This window comes from Mirounga angustirostris, unplaced genomic scaffold (assembly GCF_029215605.1).
Source record: "Mirounga angustirostris isolate CCGP_5_RB_7025 unplaced genomic scaffold, mMirAng1.0.hap1 SCAF_3, whole genome shotgun sequence".
Taxonomy (NCBI): Eukaryota; Metazoa; Chordata; class Mammalia; order Carnivora; family Phocidae; genus Mirounga; species Mirounga angustirostris.
This window is the reverse complement of record NW_026991711.1, coordinates 187,228,977-187,255,134: the sequence shown is the minus strand read 5'-3', so window position 1 is coordinate 187,255,134 and position 26,158 is coordinate 187,228,977. Positions and strand designations below refer to the sequence as shown.

Here is a 26,158-nt window from a genome sequence, read left to right as displayed (position 1 = left end):
AAGCCAGAAGGGTCCTTAAAAGTGGGAGAGGGGGGCGCCTGGGTGGCTCGGTCGTTAAGCGTCTGCCTTCGGCTCAGGTCATGATCCCAGAGTCCTGGGATCGAGTCCCACATCGGGCTCCCTGCTCAGCGGGAAGCCTGCTTCTCCCTCTCCCACTCCTCCTGCTTGTGTTCCCTCTCTCGCTCTCTGTCAAATAAATAAATGAAGCCTTAAAAAAAAAAAGAAAAAAAAAAGTGGGAGAGGGAGGCAGAAGAAGCGAAGGAGGAATGACCACGAGGAAAGGCACAGAGATGCAAGCCTGCCGGCTTTGAAGACGGTGGAAGGGGCTGTGAGCCAGAGAGGGCAGGCGGCCTCCAGAAGCCAGAGAAGGCAGAAAAGATTGTCCCGTAGAACGCGGGTAAGTCGTGTGCCCCGCGCACACTGCGATTCCAGCCCCGTGAGAGCTGCGTGGGGCTGCTGGCCGACAGAACTGTAAGGCAGTACATTTGGGGTGTTCAGGTCCCTACGTTTGTGGGCATCTGTTACAGCAGCACTAGGAAACGCATTTTAGATGCAGTGGCCGGGGAAGGCCGTGAGGAGAGGATGACATTTAGCCCCCAAACAGTCCTGGGGGGGGGGCGGCATTACTTCCTCATTGTTCAGATGGAGAAACTGAGGCCCCAAGTTTGTGAACTTTCCCAAGGTCACACACATAACACGCAGGTTGTGAGGCCAAGATTTGAGCCCAGTGGGATCTCATAGCCAGCCCTCCTCCAGACACCACCGGGCTGCCAGCCCCAGGGAATAGCCTCACGGAGATGTGGATGAGTCGGCGCCGGGACGCTCAGCTTGGTGCCGTTCGACAACAAGTGCCGGGAGTGGGGTTCTGGCTCTGTGGGATCCCCGCCCCCCCCAGCCCTTTGCTGTCTGGTGGTCACAGAGTTGTATCCACCTTGCTCCCACCTCGATGTCTGCGGGCCCTGCTATCCATGTGCCCATTTCCCCGACTATAACTGAGGACTGGAGTCCCAAATTTGCCACCACCGCTGAATGAGCTAACGGACGCATCGGCTCAGCTACCAGCCTGGCACATGCTCTGAACATGGCAGGTCCGTCTGCCCTTCCCTAAGCGGGTCCCTCCGTCCGTGGGCCTCACGCAGTCGGTGCACAACAAACAGCTGTTGAGCTTGGAGGGTGAGGCCCCCCTTGGTGAACGGTGGGGAGGGTGTGCGTGTGTGTGCACACACGGGGTGGGAAGCATAGGCAGGTGGGGGGGCGGGGGGTGTGCTCACTGGAAGGGCCCGGACCTCAGTCCTGCTCTGCTGCTCTCTAGCTGGTGACTGAATGTAAGCAAGTTTGCCGACATTGGGGGAGCCTCAGTTTCCCCACCTGTAAAAGGTCTCTAGAACAGCTGTGATGATTCTGCAAGGGAGATCAAGTGTGGGCCCCCTAAATGGAGGTTCTGGCTCTGGGGAGTGGGACCTGGGAGGAAACTGGAATTTCTTATTTGAATCAATTCTATATTTCCATATGCCCCTCTTTCTTTTTTTTTTTTTTCCACAGTGAGAATATTTTAATCATTAGAAAAATAAAACTGAAACATCTGAAAAATTTCCAAATTCAAATTTAGGAGAAGACTGGCATAAAAACTGCCCATACTTTAGGCAAGAAATCTTTGTTTTATTATTTACTCATTATTTTAAGATTTTATTTTATTTTTTATTTTTTAAAGATTTTATTTATTTATTTGACAGAGAGAGACACAGCGAGAGAGGGAACACAAGCAGGGGGAGTAGAAGAGGGAGAAGCAGGCTTCCCGCCGAGCAGGGAGCCCGACGCGGGGCTCGATCCCAGGACCCTGGGATCATGACCTGAGCTGAAGGCAGATGCTTAACGACTGAGCCACCCAGGCGCCCCAAGATTTTGACAGCAAGAAAGCACAAGCAGGGGGAGCAGCAGAGGGAGAGGGAGAAGCAGACTCCCCGCTGAGCAGGGAGCTCAATGCAGGGCTTGATTGCAGGACCCTGGGATCATGACCTGAGCTGAAGGCAGACGCTTAACCGACTGAGCCACCCAGGTGCCCCTATTTATTTATTTATTTATTTATTTATTTTTAAAGATTTTATTTATTTGACAGAGAGAGACACAGCGAGAGAGGGAACACAAGCAGGGGGAGTGGGAGAGGGAGAAGCAGGCCTCCCGCCGAGCGGGGAGCCCAATGCGGGGCTCGACCCCAGGACCCTGGGATCATGACCTGAGCCGAAGGCAGACGCTTAACGACTGAGCCACCCAGGCGCCCCCTTTATTTATTTATTTTTAAGATTTATTTATTTTAGAGAGAGAGAGTGAGCGAGCGGGGTGGGGGGTGGTGGGGAGGAGCAGAAGGAAAGAGAGAATCCTGAAGCAGATTCCCTGCTGAGCATGGAGCCCAACATGGGGCTCAATGCCAGGACCCTGAGATCATGACCTGAGCTGAAATCCAGAGTCAGCTGCTTAACTGAGCCACCCAGGCGGCCCTAGACAAGAAATCTTTGATACCAGATTGAAAAGGATACGGGTCCCCCTGCTAGTGCTTTTGCTTTCTCTCTCTCAAATAAATAAAATTTAAAAAGAAAAAGAAAAAGGATACCGGAGATTTAGCCCTACTGTATTTTATTAAAGTTTAAAATGATTTTTTTCTTTATTAAAAAAAAAATGTATGTATGTACGTAAGTAAGTAGGTAAGCTCTACGCCTAGTGTGGGGCTTGAACTCACCAGCCTGGGATCAAGAGTTGTGTGCTCGACTGACTGAGTCAGCCAGGTGTCTTTTAATTAAAAGAAATTAAAATTTCTTTTAATATTGTTTGGTTCAAATGACTTTTTCCCTATTTTGCTATTCTAATTTTTTTTAAAGATTTTTATTTATTTATTTGACAGAGAGAGAGAGACAGCGAGAGAGGGAACACAAGCAGGGGGAGTGGGAGAGGGAGAAGCAGGCTTCCCGCGGAGCAGAGAGCCCGATGCGGGGCTCGATCCCAGAACCCTGGGATCATGACCTGAGCCGAAGGCAGTCGCTTAACGAATGAGCAACCCAGGCACCCCTCTAATTCTGATATTTTTATTATTGTTATAGCAGTTGATTGTTTTTAAATTGTGGTAAAATACAAATAACATAAAAATTACCATCTTCTGGTATATATATACAGTGGAAACTACTCAGCCACCAAAAAAAAAAAAAAAAAATCTTGCCATTTGCAAGATTACTAGAGGGTATTATACTAAGCGAAATAAGTCAATCAGAGAAAGACAATTATCGTATGATCTCACTCATATGTGGAATTTAAGAAACAAAACAGAGGAGCATGGGGAAAGGAGAGAAAAATAAAATAAGATGAAATCAGAGAGGGAGACAAACTGTAAGAGACTCGTAACTATAGGAAACAAACTGAGGGTTGCTGGAGGGGAGGTGGTGGGGGATGGGGTAACTGGGGGATGGGCATTAAGGAGGGCACGTGATGTAATGAGCACTGGGTGTTATATGCAACTGATGAATTACTGAACTCTACCTCTGAAATTAATAATATACTATATGTTAATTAATTGAATTTAAACAAAAAATAAGTAAAAGTAATTCCAAGAGAAAAAAAGTTACCATCTTGACCATTTTAAAATGCAGCCCTCTGGGGGCGCCTGGGTGGCTCAGTTGGTTAAAATGTAGCCCTAATACATTTTCAGAAGGACCAACTAAGAGAAACTGGTACAGACTATTCAGTGAGCACTGGCAGCTGTTCCTGGCAGTGGGTGGCAGCCTTGGGTTACCTGGGGGTGTCCATCACATGGTCATGGGGCAGGGAGGCCAGATGTGACGGAGCTCGCTGGGCAGGCCCAGGATGGCTGGCCAGCTTCACTGTGGTGGGGCCTTATAGCCAATGGGCAGCCAACTGTCAGGTTGTGGGGATGGGGGATGCTGAGGCGAGCTGGCAAGAAAGTGAAGGGAGAAAAGGTCTGGGTCTCAAGGCTAGGAATCTGTAATCTTCCGACCCCAGAGCAGCCAGAAAAGGGCCCCGTCCTTTGGGAGACCAATTAGGCAATGTGTCTGAAAACTCTTATGTGTGTGTTCATTTTATGGATCAACTTTGCTGGGCCATGGTGCCTAAATATTGGGTCAAACGTGATTCTGGATATTTCTGTGCAGGTGTTTTTTGGATGAGATTCACATTTAAATAGGTGGATTTTGAGCAAAGTTGATTGCCCTCCACAGTGTGGGTGGGCCTCATCCAATCAGTTGAAGGCACGAATAGACACTGATCTCCTCTGAGCAGGAAGGAATGGTGCCAGCAGACTGCCTTTGGACTCCAACTGCAACTCTTCCCTGGGTCTCTCGCCTGCTAGCCTACCCTGGGGAGTTTGGACTGGCCAAGCTTCTACAGTCATATGAGCCCAATCCTTAAAATAACCCCCTCCTGCCCACCCCCCACCCCCACCCCCATCCTGTTGCTTCTCTTTCTCTGGACAATGCTGACTAATGCACCTTCAAAGTCAGCCTCCTCTTTGCCCTGGGACACGACCTTTGTATGGCCATGGTAGCATTGTTGCTGGGGAGAAGAGCAGCCTCAGACAAGGGCTCCTTCTGGCTCCTTCTCTGGGATTGGAGAGTGCCAAAGAGCCACTCCTTGGCTTGGCTGAGCCCAAACCATGCTGGGGCTGCTGTGGCAGGGGGTGGTGTCGACTGCGGATGCTGGCCACTGTCCCTGACGCCCACAGGGGTGATGGCATCAAGGCCCTGCGGGAGGGACACCGTGGGAGGCAGAGGTGGGGGGTCAGTAAGGCCTCCAGGCCCCCCAAATGGTGAGCTCAGCAGCTTGAGCAGCGGGGAGCCGGAGCCCCAGGAAATGGTGATCGTTCAGGAGGCAAGAAGGCAAGATTAGGGCAGGGCAGGAAAAGCATCGGGACAGGAGATAGGCAGTGACCTATGACCCGGGAGAGTAAATTGTTGCGGGAATATTGGTGCTGAGTAGTAGGTAAACTTTATGATCTGGGTGAACTGCGAGGTGGCCTGCAAGATAGACAATTATTTATTAGAGGGGCCTGGCCCACTTAGATGATCTCGGCTCCTCAATAGGAGCATTGTGTGGGAGGGAAGAGCAATCAAAGGCTTCTGGAGATATTTAATCTTTACTTGTGTTTGGAATGCTGCTGAGTCATAATCTCCCAGCTGAGCGCTCCCCCGGGGCAGGGGACCTATGTCCCTTCAGTTCTCTGGGGCTACTGTCTGCATGAAGAGACGAACGACACTCGCTCCGGGGACCCCTCAGTGGGCTCTGCTCATCAGGGCTGGCCACGCGCTCTCGGTCACGGCCATGAGATTTCATCCGCGCTCTACCAGAACCCAGAAAGGCGCGAGGCGTGGGTTGACACCAGGTGAAGGCTACGGTTCGTGTGCGTGTGTGTGTGTGTGTGTCTGTGCGCGCGCACATGAACACGCAGGGCTCCTGTCCCCATTCTCCTGACTTACTTGTTCTTAGTTTCTAGTTTCTTTTAGCTGGAGGCACCGTAGGTGTCCCCACAAGCTGCCACATACCCTCTGGGGACAAATGCCAGGGGGATAAAGCATCGATGTAGACGTATGTAAAATCTCTTCTTCATGTCCTGAAAGCCATAATGCTTTGCCGAAGAGTCATTTCCTGTCTGTGGCAGGACAGGAACTCTGACCCTGTTTGCTTCTGGTTGCTGGGCCCGGGCCGGGGTTGGGGGGCCCGCTCCCCTGCGGGTCCTTGGGACACCGGGAGGCACCGTCCAGGCCAATGCCTCCCAGCGGGTCCAGCTGGGCTCCTCTCTGCGGGGCCTGTGGGCCAGACTGTTTAACACCATGGTTCCCCAGGTACTCTGCTAAGGACTCTAAGAAGCAGACAGAAAACGTGGGAACAGGAACACTTGGGTGTAAGGAGCAGGAGGGAGGCAGTGGGCTCATGGGGTCTGAAGCTTTTACTGCCAGCAAGACCAGTGGCTGGAGCCTCCGTTATCTGTAAACCACCTCCTCTCCGGGGTTAAGCAATCTACCATTTCCCCAAACCCGCAGCTCCAGGGCCTTCCATGGGAAACGGGAAGTCAAGCCGCACCCACTCAGCGGCTCGTCTTCTGTGGCAAGGGGCTGTCCTCACTCTAAGGACAGAGAGAGAGGAGCTGGGGAAAGCAGAGGGACAAATGTCCCCCACTCAAGCCGTATAGAGAGCCATTCTCTCTCCCTTCTCCCGATTCATCCCCCAGAGATTCTGAGAGCCTGCCCTGGACCAGCTGGGAACCCCTGTCTTTCAGGACAGCGGGGGACAGTCATGGACTGGGGAGGCAGTGGGGCTGTGTGACTGGACTTTGGGGTCAGGGAGGAGGAAGGGGTGCTTAGCGGAGACCTGGGGCAGCCGGTGAAGAGGAGGCTGGGGGTGGGGAGAAGGTGTGGCAGGTGGCGGTAGTGAGGCGGGGGGACCAACTGTCTACTTCACCCTCTTTCCATCCTCCTCGTCCTCAGACAGAACCCACCCCCACTCCTCCCAGACTTAAAATAAGAGTTGAATTCACATGACAGACATTAGGGTGAGAGCACCCATGGATGGACTGAGCCCCATGGGGGTATTTGTGCCCAACAGGACCTCGGAGGGCCAACTGGGTCACTCCACTTGGTATCACCAGGGGGAATGTTTCTCAGGACAGCCTTTGGGGATCCCCTGCTATGAAAACATTATTCTGGGGAGAGACAGAACTGTCTCCAGCGGTGGGCCTCAGACATGAACTCTGCCTTTACAGGAAGGAAAAAGACATGGTTCTAGCACTGGGAGGGCAGGTTTGGCCCGGCTGAGACGCAGGACTGTATCTGGGTCCTGCCCTGGGCGCAGGGGGCAAGCGCGGCAGGGGCCCAGCCTCAGCTCTGGCCCAGTCCTCTGAGGTCTCTCGTTTTGAGCCCCCCACTTCAGGAGGGTGCCAAGAGCCAGAGAACCCCTGACCTGTGGACCAGCCTGTGGGCCTCGGGCACTTCTAATCCCAGAGCGCACCTTCAGCCATTCTGCCGGCGGGGGAGGTGAGGCCCTGGGTCCCCAGCAGGTCAGGGGACCCCCCCCAAGTCCAGGCCCCAAAGTCCTCTGGCTCCACCCCACAGAGCTCTGCTGCCCCTGGGAGCTCCGACCTCCTTGTTACCTGGTGCCCGCCCGCAATCTCTGCCTAGAAAGGAAGGCCCCGGGGTGCTGCCCACCGGGGGAGGGGCACGGCCTGCAGCACCTTCTCGCCTGCCCGCCTCCTCAGACTCTCTGCCCCGTGCGAGCCGGCTCTGCTAGGCCTTCCGCCTGTCCTGGGGCCCCTGCAGCCTTTAGAACTCAGCAGGAACTGCTGTTTCTGTGGCTTCCATCCGTGGGAGGCAGCAGGGAGGGCAGCCAGGCCTGAGTAAGGGGAGGGCGGTGGGCTGGTTTCTGTGACCCCTCTACACTGTGAGGGGGAAACATCTGCAGGTGGAGGAGGCTTCGGGTCTCAGGGGTCTGGATTGCAGCCCTTCCGCCCCCCGTCTCATCCAGCTCTGCAAGGCCCTGCTGCACACAGAGCTCCTGACGGGGCCAAGGTCAACCATCAGCCCAGCTGTTGGTGGGCCTGCTCGCTGCAGACACACTTGCGGAAACACCTCCCAATTCTTTAGAAAGGTGGAGGCTCAGGAGGCCCGACCAGTCACCAGGGCAAATCTCCTCGAATTCAGGGACGCCGAGGGCGTAGTCATGTGAAACCCGGCTCAGGTCCAGTGGTTTCGTGCAGGAGGTTGGCTTCGCCATCTTGAAACTAGTCTGGCTGCAGGATGCTGCCAGGCCAGGAGGAAGCGGCGGGGGCAGCCGGCCTCGCCTTTGGGTTGGGTCTGGCACCAGGGCTAGGCCCCTCTCCCTGAGCAGGCTGCTTCAGATCTGAAAGGAGACCCAGACCTTCTAGATTCTAAAGAACCCCAAGTGACCTCTCAAAGGCCAGGCTGCACTCATTTGGTGCAGAGGAAGAGAAAACACCTTTTTTTCCGTTTGGGATCCAGTTTCTATTTTAGGAAGGTGACATCTGAGCCAAATATTTTCACTAATCCTGTTTGCCATCTCTCTCCCCTCCATCCCACCTTCTCCAAAAGCAAATAGCTGAGATCGGACACTGCTCACAGGTGACTCCGAATCACACATCCCCATAAACGTGTTCAGCTTGCGGTTCTTAAAACGAGTCCCTTGGGCATGTTTATGAGTTTCTTCTCCTTCCAGTCTGACAACCGATAATTCCCAGGGGGCAGGTGCCTCCCCTTGGGCTATGAGGTTAGCAGGTGTGGTGGCCACATTCCCCCCGGGGTATCTCTGTAGGTTGCTTCAGGCCCCAGTGAAATGCTCCTTTGCGCTCAAAGTCAGAGGCTGGACCAGGGATGAGCCCTCCCAGGACACCTCCCCATCCCTACCTGGTGGTCTCTCCACTGCCTGGGGCCTGGTTGGGGACCTCCGAGGAGGGCAGGCGAGCCTCTCCCTGATGTCCTGCTGGCAACCATTCTCCTGGCTTGATGTCCGCGGTGGCTGGGGAGGAGAGAGAGTTCAGTCAACTCTGGCTCTGGAACCCCTTTGAGGATGCTCCTTACTGGGCAAGGCCAAAAAGCCAAAAAAAGCACATGCCCAGGCTAGCCCCGATAGCTCCCTGGAGCTTATGGATGAGGACTCGCTTACTTGCGCAGCCCCAGAACTTTCCAGGCGGCCACTTGGGACTTACGACCTGGGGCTGCAGCGTGAGTGCTCTGGCCGGAGACCTCCGGCCCTGTTGCTTCTCCTGACCCCCCCTCTGCCTCTCAAACTACATCTCCAAGATCAAGACCTGAGCTGAGATCAAGAGTTGGATGCTTAACCGACTGAGTCACCCAGGCACCCCTGGGGTGCCCTGTATTTTTATTTGCTAAATCCGGCCACCCCGGAAGTGGGGCTCTCTTTCCCAGGCCCCTTCAGGCCTGAATCCCTCAGTCCACCCCCAGGGGCAGGAGCTGCCCTCATTCCCAGCAGTGCTTGTGCTGACCTCATGGCCAAGGACCAGGGCACCCGGGTCATCCCAGAGACCTTCACTGGGAAGTGACAGAGAAGTCCCCGATGACTCTGCCGGGGAGCTCTCCTGAGCGCCTAGTCTGGATTTCAAATAACATGACCCCCTTCTCTCCTGCCCCACTTCTCTTCTCCTTCTGCTGCCAAAGGGGTCCATGCCACGGTCAGAGCAATTCTGTGACCGAGTCCAGATTCGCTGCTTCCTTAATCCAAGCTCCTTCTAGCTCTTTTGTTTAAAAATCTCCCTGGTATCTTTGCAATGTGGCTTCTACTTTATCTTAAATACAAACTTTCTTCTTTGCAGCTTTGACTTCCAGGTAACGGTCTTTTCACCCAAGCAGGGAATGTTTCTGGAATGGAACCCAACGGATGGCTTTATTTATGGTCCATACTGGACAGTCTCCACCTAGAGCTGGGCCTGGAATCGGAAATGGAGCCTTCTCTGACCTGTTCTCCAGTGGACACCTGGCCTGCTTGTCTGTGCTCTCGGCTCCGTGGGCTTCTAATCAGGCCCAGGAGATAGCATTTCGGTGTATGAAGCAATAATCAAGGGCAACTACGTACAGTTGTGTGCTGGGCGACACACAGAGAAAATCCCATTCCAGGGAACGGTGCCCAGGGGCAGGCAGTCCTCCAGGATCAGGAGCTTTCCCAGGTGGGTGTGGGCGGAGGGCCAGGTTGGGGGGTGGGTGGGAAAGCCCCCTGGCAGGAGGGAGGAGGAGTTTTGCTGAGCTCTCCTGAGACCCTCTGAGGTCTTTTCGGCTCTGTCACCCAATAGTAGTCACCCCCAATGCCCCTTCCGACTCCCTCCACTGAATGTCACAGTGCGGTCCTTCAGAGCTCCCACCACTGACTCCAGGCCACTGACAAAGTATGCGGCTTTGATATCCAAGATAGACTCGGGTGATTGGGTAATGAGAGTAACTTTCCTGAGGCCAATGTCTTAGAAAATTTGAAGACACATTCTTGGCTTTTTCCTTTTGGGAGCTATTTCCTTGGCTCTGTGGGGCCAAGTCCCTCTGCTTAAAAAGAATGTACTTTCTGGCCCTGTGGTCAACTGATCGAGCGGTTGCAGGGGTCCACAGGCTCCTCATCACGAGATTTCACCTTCAGCGTTGACTGAACGCCGAGATGTGAAGAGCTTCCTGAGCGGGTTCTCAGTGGGCCTGAGGTGGGGCAGAGGTTCCCAGCATGAGTGCAGGCCGGGAGGCCAGACTCAGTAGCAAGTCACATGTGAGGGGCCTCTGAGGAGTAGCTGCGTGAGGCCAGACTGGGATGGGGGGACAGGTGAGCGAGAGCTCAGAAGTGGGAGAAAGGGCTGGAGAGGCAGGGCTGTATGGATGCAAGGGTCCAGAGGAGGTCAGCTCAGGCTTTTGACAGGGAAGGAATATCACAGAGGACAACGAGACCACCTGGCCCACCACTGGCCTCTTCCTCTCGGGCCCTCTTATATCTGCTGAGCCCAGAGGCAGCCTCAGAACTAGTCTCAACCCTGATTATGTGCATTCTAAGCACATAAGCCCAAGCCTGCTTGCTCTCCATCCTCACACAGAGGCTGGATCAGAAGAGGGAGGGATGGCCGCAACAAGACCAGCTGGGTCGGGGTGGGGGCAGACACTGGTCCAGGGACATCGGTTCTGGGGTGGCTGCAGCTGGCCAAGCCCGGAAGAGGGTAGGAGGAAGAACAGAATCGGTACCAGAAATGCTCCCTAAGTGGCTGAGGGAGAGCCACTAACCCAGAGGGTGGGCCTCTGTAGTAAAACGATTATAAGGGAGAAGGAGGAGTGCTGTCCTGAGTCTGAGGACAGGCCGGGCAGGCCTGGGGAGAGAGGTTAATATGGCCGGTTTCGGGCTGGTAGACTGAGGGCAGCTAGTTTGGAGCCTACTGAGGTGGGGGGGTGGGGAGTTGATGGACAGGGTAGGGAGGGTGCCAGGCAGGCCTAAGCAGAGAGGAGCAGGCAGGAGGAGGGGACATGTGGAATATGGCCTCAGAGTTCAGGGCTACACGTGGCAGCGTGACTCAGGCCAAGTGGCTGCCCTGGCTCCAGGTGGCCCACGTGGAGGGCTGCCACTTCCCCAGGGAGAGGCACTGGGGCCTGCTGCTGATCACCAAGGCCGCCCACTGTTTTCACGTGAGGAACCAGGATTGGCCAGGGCCTCGACTTTGTCAGGCTACCATCGATTGTTTCTGAAAATCACAAGGACATCACCATCTCCAGGAAAATCAGTTGCCACACGCTACTCCATCTGTGGCAACCTCAAATGCCTCCGTCCTATAGGTAATCCATGCTAAATCTTTCCAAAATATAGGACCATACTGAGAATTGGTGCAAGACAGAGGACCACCCTGGTGGTCGCTTTGGTAAAGCAAGGATGTACCTGATAAATAAATTACCCTAAATGCAACTTTTGGGAAGTCCAGGCCTATAGAGCTTGAAATCATTTTTAACTCAATGGCATTAGGTTAAATTGGCAAAGGTGGTTAGACCACTAAAACCTCCACCCTGGCAGCAGAAATCTCTGGACAAATGGTGGAGCAAATCACCTTTCAGTGAAGGCATATTAAGGTTTATAGCTCTAATAACACATGACCCCAGGTGGCAAAACCTCTAAAAGTGTGCATAACCAGGAGACAATCCCCCAGACTCTCAAACAGCCTGGCTCTACTCTGGCTCTGTGACCAGCCTCCTGCTTTGAACTGGGGCTTGGAAGCGTTGGAATCCAATTGTGAGCAGATTATAAAAGTTCTCAGATGTTTCTCAACCTGGAATCTGACCTGCTCCTCTGTTGTTTTTCCTCTTTGCATGGAGATTACGGTCTTATCTGGCCTGCTCATATCCTTTTAATTTCCTCTTGCGAATTAAAAAAAAAAGTACTTTGTACGTTTCTGATTCAAAGCATATCTATTTTTTCTGGCATCTAAAAAAATCCTTTTATCCCCCATCAGTCTCTGGTGAACTCGACTAGATGTTTCAAAATGTTCTGGCTTCTCCTGGCACAGTTCTGTCTCAGACCAGCCCTTGAATAGGTGGCCGGCCGCCACCTCAGCATCAGAGTTTGAGGTGCCAAAGTCTCGGGCAGAAATCTCCAACATTCTGAGATGACTACTTGGAAATCGCACAGTAAACACACAGCTTTGTGTGAGCCGAAATCTTGCCCGACTGGCGTGTGGACGTCTCTCAGAGAAGGGGGTTTAGAGGCGTGGCTGTGTGGTTCTGGGCCTGTGGGCCTCCGTGGCTCAGGGCAGTGGGGGAGATCAGGTGTGAGGCTGAGGCCTTTCTGGGTCTCTAACTGCTGCTGCTTACTTCGGGTCCAGGCATCACCAGCCCCCCGAGCTGACTCCCCGCGCCCCCGCCCGCGGTTCTTACGGTTCTTACGTGAAGAGGAGAAGCAAGGCTCCAAAGCACTGGGCTCAGCCCCCTCGTAGACGGGAGGGTGGGCGCTTGTCAGGGACGGCAGGCTGCCGTTTTGGGCAGGCTGGGCCATCTGGGGAGAAATGGGATAGCCTTCCAGCCTGGAAGAAAAGATGAAAAACAGCAATAAACGCAGAGAGCCCGGAGGTATTTGCCGACTACTGGCCGCGTAGCATCACGAACAGATACAGGAAGTGGAAGTACCTGAAATTCCTTTATTAAACTGGTATCAGCAGACATTAAACCTTTTTACGGATAGTGGCGGAAACTAGAAAATACCCTGGTAGCTCCTCAACATTTACAGTGATACATGGCTTCCTATCTTTCTAACACGAAAATGGTATCTTCTGGCTTTGGGGGACATGGGAACGTGACATCTCAACCAAACCATTTAAGGTACCAATCTTCGGGTTTTTCCGCAGAGGAGGAAGCAGATGAGCCGAAGGGACGAATGCAATCAGAAAGACGTGACGTGTCCTGTCAGCCGTGACAGCAAGAGCTCGGCAGGCCCGGGCCCGGGAGGAGCTCGCTCTCTGCATCACCAGCCCCATGGCGTCTGCACGGCTGCCAGCACCCGGGTCGGTGGAGACCCATTCACCCGGCAGACACGGACTGGGCGCCTCATGGTACCGGACCCCCCCCCCAGCAGCCGGGCGCCAGAGACGGGGGGCCCGGGCCAGCAAGGCCCCGAGAGGTGGCGGGAGGGAGGTCGGCTCCTCGTTCAGCCTTGACAGCAGATCCCGAGGAAGGCTCTCCAGGTGGGCCCGGCAGCCCAACACTGGCTTCTCTTCAACAAGGAGACACTCGCCACCTGCCCAGCGAGGGCTTGGTGGGAGACGCAGCGCGGCGAGCCTGTGGCGCTCCGCCCAGGGCTGGGCCCCAGGAGATGGCCGTTCTTGAATGTCAGCTCCAGTAGCAAAGACAAACAGACGCTAAGCCACCCCGAGGGGCAGGAAAGGCTGTGTGTGTGTGTGTCTCTGTGTGTGTGTGTCTGTGTGTGCGGGGGGGGGGCATGCAGCCAGTCCAGCTCGGGCTGCCTGGGGCCAAAAGAGGGAACATTTTCCAACAGAGGTAACACCGCGAGGCAGATGCCGAGGCGGAAACAAACAAAAGTGCCGCACTGTTGCAGAAAGATTTAAGGCACCACAGAAACTGCGGGCTAGAGGGGACAGGGTGTCCGGGGCCGGGGGCACTTCGAGGCCCAAGGTGGGGGGGGGGGGTCAACTGAGAAGGACCTTGTCAGCCAGCGTTTGGTTAGATTTGATCCCTCAGGGAGACAGGAATGCCCTTCCGTGATGATGTGCTAGAAATCTCATTCTAGGGTGGCGGACGGTAGACCGTGGCGGGGGCACCATTAGGGGCGAAGAGGTGGCTCAGGAGGGCAGAGGGGAGGCCAGGGCTGGGAGAGCAGAGGGAGGAGAGGGCTCGGCGGCCAGGGGGCAGGATTCTGGCTCGGGGGTTTGGGGGTATTAGCGCCATTCCCTGAAGCGGGGGGCTCAGAAGACAGCGGTGTTCACCTAGGAAGCGCTAACTTGGGGTGCTGGGGGGACACCCCTCGCGCTTGGCGCAAGTCTGGAAAGGAGTGAGATTTGGGTGCCTGGAGTGTGTAAGGAAACCCGCGGAGAAGCAGGATGCTGGTAGGGGCCAGAAATGAGGCATTTTAGGAGGCAGAGGGGTGAGTTAGGGGCCAAGCCCACGTGGCAGCAGGGTGTGGGGGTGGGACAGTGACCAGGAGGGTGGTCGGCAGTGGCGACCGTGAGGGACGCTGTGCGGCCTCGGCTTGGAAGCTGCAACTGATGAATTACTGAACTCTACAGCTGAAACGAAAGATACTCTAGATGTTGGCTAATTGAATTTTAATTAAAAAAAAAAAAGAAGCAGCTGCGAGGTCACTGGTGGCCGTGGCAGCGGTAACTTGAAGTCACTGGTGGGCCGCGTGGGCCGAGAAGGGAGGGCAGGGGGCGTGGAAGCAGGCAGAGAGGGCCTGGGCGAGGGGGGCTGGGGGCCTGGGAGCCTGTGGGGAGGCCTGGGGAAGGAAAGCAGTAGGAAGGGAGGGTGAAGGTGGAGCAACGAGGTGTTAAATGATGGCGCCAAGTTTGGACAGTGAGCAGAGGGGAGAGACCCAGAACCCACGGAGCGGTGAGGCGGGGCGGGTGGGGGGCGGGTTGCGGAGGAAATAGGCCAAGGGAGGGCTGGGGTGAGGGAGGGCCCTGAGCTGTGCAGGGTGACTTTTTATTTTAAACTTTCTTTTCTTGATTAAAAAACCAGTAAATGTTGATCATGAAAAATTAGGAAAATATATGGGCTACACAGAATGTCCTGCCCTCGCAATACCTAGACACGACCCTGATTAACATCTGATATCTTTTCACTTTTAAAAAATGCAAATATATACTTAAAAAAAATAAACTTGGGATCACTATAAGTGGCCAGCAGGCTGGATCTACCCTGTTTTATAATTTGCTTTTTCACTTAGCAATATATTGTGAGGCTCTCCTCATGTATTAAGTATTCTTCTAAAACATCATTTTCAATACTGTGTTGTGTGACTATATAATTATGTAAACAGCCTCCTACTTTGGGCATTTTGATTCTACTTTTTTTTTTTTTAATGAATAAGTTTTTCTTTGTTTTTTTAGAGAGGGAGGGAGAGAATCTTAAGCTGGTTCCACACCCAGCGCAGAGCCCGACACGGGGCTCGATCTCATGACCCTGAGATCATGACCTGGGCCGAATGGCTTCCCCGATTGAGCCACCCAGGTGCCCCATTTAGACTTCTTATGACTACTGCCATAAATGCCCTGTATATATATCTGTGAGCATCTGATTGCTTCTCAGCACCAAACCCTAGAGGTGGGATTACTGACCCCAGAAGTACTAGTACCTGGAACGTGTGTGGAATGTACTGCCAGCGTCTCCAAGATCACGGAGGTCCTCAGTTGACATTCCTGGCAGCACTAGGGGATCAGAGCCAGCTGGCTTTGTGGGGTCACAGACACTTTTTACAGGGGCTAACTCAAGATCCTGTAAGTTGACTTTCTGCCGAGTGCGGGGGGCACCCGGCATCCGCCACCCTCCACTGACCACAGGACATTGACCATGGCTTTGTGTGCTTCTAAGGGGCCAGAAATCACATCTCATTTATTCTTGTTTCGCTAGAAATTAGCACACCATCTGGTGCTCAGAAGTGATACAAATGTCTGTAGAACTGGCCCAATGGAGGGAGCTGGGCAATTGCACTAGAGTTGGGGGGTCCAGTTCCAGGAAAATGAGGTCCTCTCCGTCCCACAAGTCAGGGGACATCCCTGGCATGGAAAGACATCCTCTTCTTCCTCTCCACAAGGTAGAACACCCGACCCCAGAATTAACGGTGCCCATTGGTTAGATCTTCTATTTATTAGACTCTCTTTATCCTCATTTCTAACTAAATATCCTCACGTCACTGTTGCCTCTCTGGGTTTCAAGAACTTTAAAAGATAATCTTAATTTTTAAAGATGATGATTTGGCATCCTCTATCCCATGTTAAGCAAGATGAATTTTATCAGCGCCTGTTACCACTTCCATTTAAAAAGATATAAACTAGATTTACTAGTAGTTGACACTTGGCTATATTCCAGATCAAACAAGCAAACACAAAACCTGATACAAATGACATTTTGGGGACAGTTAGGGAATACCGATATACTACAGAGTGTTACGTGAATGTTGACTTTCTTAGGTGTGACTTTCTTGTACTTGTGGTTAAGTACAAGATGTTCTTACTCTTGGGGGATGCATGCTGCAAGTCTGCAACCTCCTTTCAAACTGTTCAGCAAAACAAAGTATATGTGCGTAAATTACATATTATGCACTAGAAGGAGACTGAGAGAGGACGCAAAGGTGCCAAATGTTCATAACTGGAAGCTAAGTTAAAATACACTGACAGTAAGTTTAAGAGAAAGATACATTATTAGCAGTTTAAAATAAGAACCTTGAAATATGAAGCACGTGACGACCAGTTCTGAAATCAAATCAAACAGAGCACCAGTCCACGATGTGGGCCTGGAAATACTTACAGGTCAGGTCCCACGTGGGAAGAGCACTTGGCAGATCTGGGTGCAGGGGCCTCGGCATCCCCGGCAGCCACACACGGAGCTCCAGGGCTGGCATTTCCGTGCTCTGTTTGTGGCTGTTCGGCAGGTGCCTGGCTGTTCATTACAAATTACTATAGAGTAAAACTGGAAACAACCAAACTGCCCAGCTATGGGGGATAACTAAGTAAAATATGGCCTATTCATTTGAACTATTTTATGGCCAATATTTGTAGGTTTTTCTCCTGCTCTCTATAACCCCCTCGCTCGTACCTGTTTCTCTCTGCCATTCTCTCTAGACAGTTGGACTGACTGGCCTGGGGCTCCCCGAGAGCCCACAGGGGTCTAGGCCCCCAGGTCCCCAGGTTGGTCCCAGGTTCTGGGTAACCACTCTAAAACTGTGTTCACATCAACGAGGTAGGAGCAAGGTTATGAAGAAAGCTAGGCCGCTAAACGTGCATAGAGTTGCTTTAAAAAGTGAGTGTGTTTATCTAAAGATAAGTGGATTTGATGTCTTAACCTGTGACACTCCACCCCAACAGAAGGCCCAGTGCGATGGTGGGGGAGGGGTGCAGAACAAAAGCAACCCGAGGCCTGTTGGGTGGACCCACCACTGCTCCTTCTGGTCCTTGCCTTTGAAATTACATTGGCCGACACTTGGCTTCTTCTGGGCGAAGGCTGGAAGTGCCTGGAGATCCTGAAATCCAACCACTTCATTTTTTGGAAGAAGAAAGCCGGGGGTGAAGGAGACAACCTCTTTCCCCTCAAAAATCCCCGAGAGAGAAACAATGAAGAGATAAATGCTTTCCAATGTGAACGTTTTATTTTGAGTTTTTCAATACACACATCTTACACTGCAGTTAAAACAAAGCTTAAGAAAAGAACTCCCCGCCTCCGTTAGCCCGGACTTACACTGGGTACCCGGTCCTGTGGCCGCCGGGGGTGATGGGCCGGCGCAGGGGCTCGTCGGCACTCTGCTGCACACTGGCCAGGCCCTTCCGCCTCGCCTTCCCCGTGTTCGTCATAATCTGGTGGAAGGAAAGAGGAGACAGGGCTGGAGACACCACCTACTTGGGAGCTGACCTCATAGTAATAAGAGGCTTTGCAAATTGATGAGGAAGGATCATGACATAGATTATTCAGATAAACAGAAATTGGGGAAAAAACTCGTTTAGGTTTGCATATTATACCATTTAGCAGTATAAATTAAAAAAAAAAATCAGACCATGGAAAAGAGGAGAAGAAAACAGTTTGAATAAATAATTACATCTCAGGGAAGACTGAGTTTTGAAAGTGAGAAGAAAAAAAAGATGGGCAGATTTGGTTTCATAAAAATTTTCCACTTATATATTAGAGATAAGCCAAATGAACAGGTAAACAACCAACTGGGAAGAAATATTTGCACATATTTAACAGAATGGAAGGTTAAGATTTTCATTAGATAAGCAGCTCTTACAAATCAATAAGTAAGGGGCGCCTGGGTGGCTCAGTCGTTAAGCGTCTGCCTTCGGCTCAGGTCGTGATCCCAGAGTCCTGGGATCGAGCCCCACATCGGGCTCCTTGCTCCGCGGGAAGCCTGCTTCTCCCTCTCCCACTCCCCCTGCTTGTGTTCCCTCTCTCGGTATCTCTCTCTCTGTCAAATAAATAATTAAAATCTTTAAAAAAAACAAAACAAATCAATAAGTAAGAGAGTAGAAGACGGAGCAAAGAATTCAAATAGCTAAGTCACACAATAGAAAAGATCACTGGTAAATACAAGAAAAAAATGACCAACTTTACAAGTAATTAGAAACTACAACTTCATAAAAAAGGTGTAATCTTTCAATGATTATATGACCATGTAACTGGCTGGCAGGATTCAAAATTGTTAGTGGCCCAGCAGGCTGAGTCATTTCTAATTACTTTAGGAAGTAATCTGGTGTTTTTTAACAGGAGAGTCATAAAAATGTTCACATCCTTGGGTGTAAATCAGAGGGAGAAGCAGGCTCCCTGCTGAGCCGGGAGCCCGATGTGGGACTCGATCCCAGGACCCTAGGATCATGACCTGAGCCGAAGGCAGTCGCTTAACCAACTGAGCCACCCAGGTGCCCACCTTGGGTGTAAATCCTAGGGAAAGAACCCCAAATATGGAAAATGTTAAATAAACAAAGTTGTTTGTTACAAAACTGTCATAGAGTAAAACTGGAATAACCTAAGTGTCTGGCAAGAGAGGAATAAATAAGTGAAATATGGCATATTCATTTGAAATATTAAGTGGCCATTTACAATGATAAAGACTAGGTTATGAAAAAATGTTTATTTAAAACATTTAATAAAAGGTTATAATACTGTATATAAATGATACTTTCAATTAGGCTAAAAGCACACACAAGACCGGAAGGAAACGAACACTAAAATGCATCCAGTGGGAAGCAGGATAGCAGAACCAAGGGGAATTTTTTCTCCCCTTTATTTTCCAAGTGTTCTGTAATACGGTTAGATTATGTTCACAATTAAGACAAATGGTTTACAGAAGAAATGACTGTACAACCAGGGAAATGGAACCAGAGTCTGCACGGAACCAGTGCAGGCTGCCCGTCCGAGGTGGCACGGGACCTCTCGACACTCCCTTTTCAAATTCCTGTGAATCTAGAATTATTTGAAAATGAAAATTAAAAAAAAAAAATTGGCTTATACAACAACAAAAACAAGCCAGAAATTTAAAAAAACACAACAACTGGAATTACATCTTTGATTCCTTGATTTTTGCTGAGAGCTTATTTGGGTTGATCTCGTGTTTGAGGTAGAGAAAAGAAAAAAGGGGCCTCCCCGCGCTGTGGGGCCGGCTGCCGGTTAGGGGGATGGGTGGGGTGGGGGTGCAGAGGGGAGGCAGTGGGAAGGGGAGCAGGGCCAGAGGACAGAGAAGGCGCCTTCAGCCTCCGGGGAGGAGACGGCACATGATCAGCCTTCTACAGAAGAACTAAAATGCAGTCCCACCTCCCCTTATATCTCTTGTGTGACCCGCAGAGGAAGGATGCTTTAACTGCAAGCCCGTCACACTGCTGGTCCCCCTCACTCAAACTCCCCGTCGGCCACGCTGCCCTGTCCAGTATCGAGGCTCAAATTTACAGGCCGAGCTACTCATCAGGTGAGCAGGTGCCTTATGTCCAACCCTCAAACGCACCTCCAGAACACCCCTGCTTCTCTTTCTCCCTCCGTTATGCCACCCGGGTCTTTCCAAAGAAGGCTCAGAAGGTGGGGTCTTAAGGTACTGGACCAGGGGACACGGTGAGTACGTGCCTTCTTGCTTCCCTGTCCTCCACACCGTGCTCCTTCTGAGCTCGCCCTCCCAACTCCCTCCTAGGGGACACTTACATGTGAGAGTGTTTCAGCCTTTGGAAAACCCTGTCAGCCATACCATTTTCTTTTTCTTTTTTTTTTAAGATTTTAAGTAATCTATAGAACCAACATGGGGCTTGAACTCACAACCGGAGATCAGGATTCACGTGCTCTATGACTGAGCCAGCCGGGCGCCCCCGTCATACCATCTTCTTAAAACCCTATAGGCCTAGGGGCCCCTGGGTGGCTCGGTCGTTAAGTGTCTGCCTTCGGCTCAGGTCATGATCCCAGGGTCCTGGGATCGAGCCGTGCATCGGGCTCCCTGCTCGGCGGGAAGCCTGCTTCTCCCTCTCCCACTCCCCCTGCTTGTGTTCCCTCTCTCGCTGTGTCTCTCTCTGTCAAATAAATAAATAAATACAATCTTAAAAAAAAAAAACAACAACCTTATAGGCCTAGGAAATAAGGTGGGTGGTATTTGTGCTCTCCAGGGGATGAAGAAACCGAGTCTAGCCTGTGGGTCAGAGTGTCTGGTCTGTTACCCAGAGGCCTGAGGAAAGGTCCTTGGTGAAGAGGGGTAAGCACGCAGGACCCAGCTCTGTGAGGGGCACACCCAGCGTCTCAAAGCAGCCATCTCCCAGAGGGCCTGCCCCCTGCTCACCTTATGACCTGCTGTGCCTTCAGGGTGAGCCACGCGGTAGCCCACGAGGTCTCCAGGACCTTCAGTTTCAAAGCAGCCTTTTGGGGCTGGAAAGATCTGAAAGGAAATCTAGTCCAACAACCTGCTGACTGTACCGAGTTCCGCAGAAATGCCTCAGGGGCTACTGGGAGAGAGAAGAGAATGGGTTCCTGGCAGCCACCTTACTTGTTCAGAGGGACTCAGCCTTCATCTGTGTGACAGATGGGGGGTTTTGTTTGAAAAAACGTTGTGCTACTAAAAAAAATGGAGCACATGATTGAGCAGAATGTAATTTTTTCAGTAGTAAAAGTTGTTCGAAACATGTCAATTTAGGTAAAAAATGTTATTTCCCATTGACTAGTTTTCAAGGATTGGTGAATCACAGAAAGAAATTGTGACATGCTAATAAAACAGTATGAATTTTTATAAGAAAATATAGGTACTCTATCTCTCTATCATCTATCAATCCACCCACCCATCCACCCACTCATCCATTCACCCATCCACCCACCCATCCATCCACCCATCCAGCCAGCCATCCACCCATCCATCCATCCATCCATCCATCCATCCATCCATCCATCCATCCATCCACCCACCCACCCACCCACCCATCCATCCATCCACCTATCAATCCACACACCCATCCACCCACTCATCCATTCACCCATCCATCCACCCACCCATCCATCCACCCACCCATCCATCCATCCATCCATCCATCCATCCATCCATCCATCCATCCATCCATCCACCCACCCATCCACCCACATAGAAAATAATATGGGAGCTGGAGCAGACACTGTTTGCTGCCCACCCAATATTCATTCTCTCTTGACTAACAGTACTCTGATTTTGTTGGCAAAGAAATGTTTCTACTTAATTTGAGAGAGAGTGAGAGAGCACAGCAAGGGGAGAGGCAGGGAGAGGGAGAGGCAGGCTTCCCACTGAGCAGGGAGCCCGACGCAGGGCTCGATCCCAGGACCCTGAGATCATGACCTGAAGGCAGACGCTTAATCAACTGAGCCACCCAGGCGCCCCCAAGAAATGTTTCTACTTAAAAATAGTCCCTTTCCCAGACTTCCTTGCAGCTGGGGGTCCTGTGACCCAGTTCTGACCAGTAAGAATGGAGTGGAGTGGCCAGCTGCAGCTTTGGGGACAAGCACTGAGGGGGGCAGATGTGGCCGGTCTGCCCGTTTGGCTCTTTTCTTGACTTTCTCATGGATCTGGGCCAGGAGCTGCATCGGTCGCCTCACAACCCAGAGGCGACACAGTGGGAATGAAGGGCTGATGCGCGGAGGCAGGACTGCCGCGGAGCTGATGAAACTGGAGCTTTAAGGCCCAGAAGGGGCCCTCGCAATGTGTTCATGTAGTCATATGTTTTTGTAACATTTGCAAAAGGAGGATATTTTAATTGCAAGCACTTACTACTGCTGTTTTTTTCTACTTTGACTTCCCTTCTGCTGTTTCTTCCTACTCTGACTTCCCTTGTCACACTTCCTGTCATGTTGGTGACATGATGCTAGAATTTAGGACTTAGGTAAGGGGATGCTGAGTCCAGGTGACATTTAATGCGGGTTTCCTGGGATATATTCATAGGATTCCCACTCACTTCGGTGCACAGCCAAACAACTGCTAGCCATCCTGGGGTAGGAACGGCTTCTAGGAATTCCCTATGTTGTCAGAGTAGTTATGAATAATCAGCATGCAAGAGAACTCGAAATACCCCCAAATCTTGCAGCTTGTTTGTGGAAGAAACTTGAGGATGGTGTTCTCAAATTTAGCGACAATCCTAAAAATGTACACAGCTTTACCAAAAACTAAATGTGAGGCCAGAAGATTTTCTAATCTTGATCAAGTTTGACTAAATCTGATCAAATACGTTACAAGAAGAACTAATTTCCTTTTCCCTCTGTAGAAAACATTACGAACTCATTGTCATATAGTAGAGGCAAAGAAAGGCACAAAACAAAAATAAACAAAAAAGCCCCTATGAGTTATGCAAAGCAGCTAATTAATAAAAACACTATTTTTCTGTCTGTGGTATCTGTCAATTCTTAAAATTTGAATCCACTGTGATTTATTTTCTCATTCTCATTCTAAAGTAGGTGTTCACTTTCGTAACTAGTTTTGTATTCCTTTATTTAAAGAAGGCCTCCCCCACTTGGGGCGCCTGGGTGGCCTTTGGCTCAGGTCATGATCTCAGGGTCCTGGGATCAAACCCCATGTGGGGCTCTCTGCTCAGTGGGAAGTCTACTTCTCCCTCTCTCTCCTCCCCTCCCCACTGCTTGTGCACTCTCTAGCTATCTCTCTCTCTCTCAAATAAATAAAATCTTTATTTTTTTTTTTAAGATTTTATTTAGTTATTTGACAGAGACACAGTGAGAGAGAGAACACAGGCGGGGGGGGGGGGAGGGGCGGGGAGTGGTAGAGGGAGAAGCAGGCTTCCCAGGGGAGCGGAGAGCCCGATGCGGGGCTTGATCCCAGGACCCTGGAATCATGACCTGAGCCAAAGGCAGACACCCAACGACTGAGCCACTTAGGTGCCCCTAAATAAAATCTTTAACAAAAAAAATAAAGAAGGCCTTCCAAACCCTGTAAGCCGGAGGCCCCACAAAACCTGGGTCTTCCCTTCGTACTGACAGGCAGAGTGTAGAAAGACATGGACAGAGCCTGCGGTCTGATGTCCCCAGTATCATCAGTGGGACGGATAAGGCAGGACTCTGCTATCTGCAGTTGACAAAGGAAAGACACGCCGTAGAGATAAATGGAAGGGAACAATGGTTATTATGGTTGTTTGTGCTGTTTACTTCTGACTTTTGAGTAATAAGCATTTCTTTTGTAACTAGAGAGAAGAATACATGGGCCGTCTAAGTAGCTCACTAGGTAGAGTGTGCAACTCTTGATCTCAGGGTTGTGAGTTTGAGCCCCATGTTCGGTGTAGACACTAATTAAAAATAAATAAATAGGGGCGCCTGAGTGGCTCAGTCAGTTCAGTGTCTGCCTTCAGCTCAGGTTATGATCCCGGGCTCTCTGCTTAGCGGGGAGTCAGCTTCTCCCTCTATCCTCTCACCTAGCTCGTGCTCTTCCTCTCTCGCTCTCTGTCTCTCAAATAAATAAAAAATCTAAAATAAATAAATGTTAAAAAAAAAGAATACAAGAAATAAACTGAAAAAGAAACACATTTATGGGGCGCCTGGGTGGCTCAGTCTTTTAAGTGTCTGCCTTCGGCTCAGGTCATGGTCCCAGGGTCCTGGGATCGAGCCCCGCATCGGGCTCCCTGCTCGGCGGGAAGCCTGCTTCTCCCTCTCCCACTCCCCCTGCTTGTGTTTCCTCTCTCACTGTGTCTCTGTCAAATAAATAAATAAAATCTTAAAAAAAAGAAAGAAAGAAAGAAACAGAAACACATTTAGAATACTTGGGGGTTGGGGACTGTTTCCTCCTGCTTGTTCGGTTGTGTTTTCACACACAAGAATGGGGACTTTTAGTTCCAACTGATCTCCCGCTCTGCAGAGGGCACTGAGTCTTCACCATTAGGCAGGCAGAGCAGGAATAACGGATTGCAAAGTGATTAGAAAAAGCTCCAAAGTGGAGACACATTTGAAAAAAAAAATTGCAAACTGAGGCCTTTGCTTCTCTGGTTTTGGTTTTTGCTGCAGCGAAACAGGGCCAGCTGCCAGAGCCTCGTGCTTCTACCGAGGGCAGTGGGGTGGGGGGAGCCTGGAGCCCCGCTTTCTCTGAGGGGCTCGGCCCTGCACCCGGCCAGCTGTGCCCACCGCCCAAGTGGCAAAGTTTCCATGGCCCAGACTGCGGCTTCAGGACCCCTGGGGGCAGGGGGTGGTGGTGATAAAGATGCAGATTCCCAGGTGCACCTCCATACACATCCTCTGGAGGCAGGGCTAACCAGTCCTTCAGGCAGTCCCTGGAAAACTGCATGAACTTGGGCCTTCATTTGACAGGGGGAAGAAAGTGTGGAAAGAGAGTAATTAGCTTTTACAATTGGCATTCCCCTCCAAACTGAGTCTGTGCTTAAAACTGAGACCGTACAGACATTATGAATATGTGACTCAGTCGGACTCCTCTCAATTTTCAAATACAGCATGCAATTCACTGGAAAATCGACAGCTCTTCCAGAAGGTGGCACAGCTTAGTGGGACAGAACAAGGGCAAGCAGGCTCAAATCAACTTGAGAATGTTCCTTACCCTTCCTCAGCCTCAACTCTCCTGTCTAGAAAAGGCTACACTAAGAGAATTTCCCCCGTAGCTTGTTGGGAGGACCAAATTAAATGGAGTCAGATGTGTGAAGCAGTCAGCACAGGGCTTGCTTGGCCCGTGACATGTGCTGAACCAATTTAAGACACGCCTATTACTGTCGTTAAAGGTAACTAACAATAAGTTTAAACTCTGAAATAAAAACAAAAAACTGAGAGGCTATGATAAATGTCTGTGCCCCTTTAACCACGGTGACAAAGCTATTTAAATCAGGGCATTCTTTTTAGGAAGAATTAAATGATTATTCAGCATAGTATGGACGATACAAAAAAATTCAGAAATAACCAAGCAAGGAGAAGTTGGCAAATCATCAGTCTTGACCTGCTGACGGTCATGGCTTCGGGAAGAAGCAAGGCAGGCTGCTTTCCACCAGAATTCCGAGTAAGCAGTACATCTCATGTGACCACTGGCACTCTCATGCAAGCTTAGGAAAAGGGACTTGTTCTCCTGTCGCCAGCTTTCTGAGCTCCCTGTGGTCTGCAGCATTTTCCGTGGCCAGGCTCTGCGGTGCATGGGAGCTCTGTATGCTTGCACTTGGGAGGGTGAGGACCAGCAGGGGGGCCGCGCGGGGAGCTAAGGGGTCCAGGAATCCTGAGACTGGCTTCCTTCCAGCCCCCAACACCCCGGTGGGCCGCCGCCGATGCTCCCGCTCCACCCTCACCCCGCCCCCCCCAACCAGGCCATAGTTTCCAAATCACTGGTGTCTACAAGAACCGATTCTTGGGATTATGGTACGGAGGTCTGGGGCGGGTCGTAGACTCATCTTTGGGCACATTCGAGGGTCTGGGGCTTTGAGGAACCCTGGGCTAGCCAGTCTCTGCTCACCCACCCACCACTCCTCGCTGTTATCTGCATCCCTCGCCAACAGCAGTTTCATTTGCTCTGTGTCTTCTTTTGTAAACTTCTCCGAGGTGACAGCCAGCTCTTCAATTTTCGGCATTCTGCTCGGTGTTAGGCAGATGCCATGAATTCAAGAAAGACTTTTTGAATGGTCTGATACAATGTTTCGAAAAGTCCACATCTTTCAAGTGATCTTGAGAAACCTCCAATCTGCCTGCTACATCAGAAGAGGTGGCGGGAATCATGACTTTTGGGCACACAGGCCCCAGTGAAATGTCTTCTATCTTTGGCAGGTTCCCCGGCCTGGCACAAGCCGATACGACGCTGTGAACTTAGAGCCCTTGTCCGCCCTGGAGCCCAAGCACAGCAAGTCAGACTTGTCGTTGAAATCGGTGACCCCCACCCACAGGCTGGCAGGCTGTCCATTCCAAGTCAAGACTGGCTGACTGAGGGCGGCTGAGCCTGACTAACGGACAAAGACGGCAACACTGGGAGCGTATGGAGCCCCTGGGTGATGACTGCCCCACATGCACTT

General features: G+C 51.3%; 1 protein-coding gene across 8 annotated transcripts in view; it reads right to left on the bottom strand.

Moving 5' to 3' along the window:
- ARMC9 (armadillo repeat containing 9) overlaps positions 1-26,158 on the bottom strand; it is a 150,167-nt gene that overhangs the window by 5,024 nt on the left and 118,985 nt on the right. For 4 of the 8 annotated variants that reach the window (XR_010410338.1, XR_010410336.1, XM_064587229.1 and 1 more), the window contains 3 exons: positions 17,430-17,545; positions 12,402-12,547; positions 8,412-8,523 (listed from right to left, as the gene is read on the bottom strand). Coding sequence is in view for 5 of the 8 variants with exons in the window: in XM_064587229.1 (XP_064443299.1) it covers positions 8,412-8,523; positions 12,402-12,547; positions 17,430-17,545 (374 nt within the window). In the remaining 3 variants the exon portion in view is untranslated. Of the gene's footprint in view, positions 1-4,442; positions 7,891-8,411; positions 8,524-12,401; positions 12,548-12,705; positions 17,546-26,158 lie in introns of those variants that run through there. The other 4 variants (XM_064587231.1, XM_064587232.1, XR_010410337.1 and 1 more) reach the window with 4 other exon arrangements.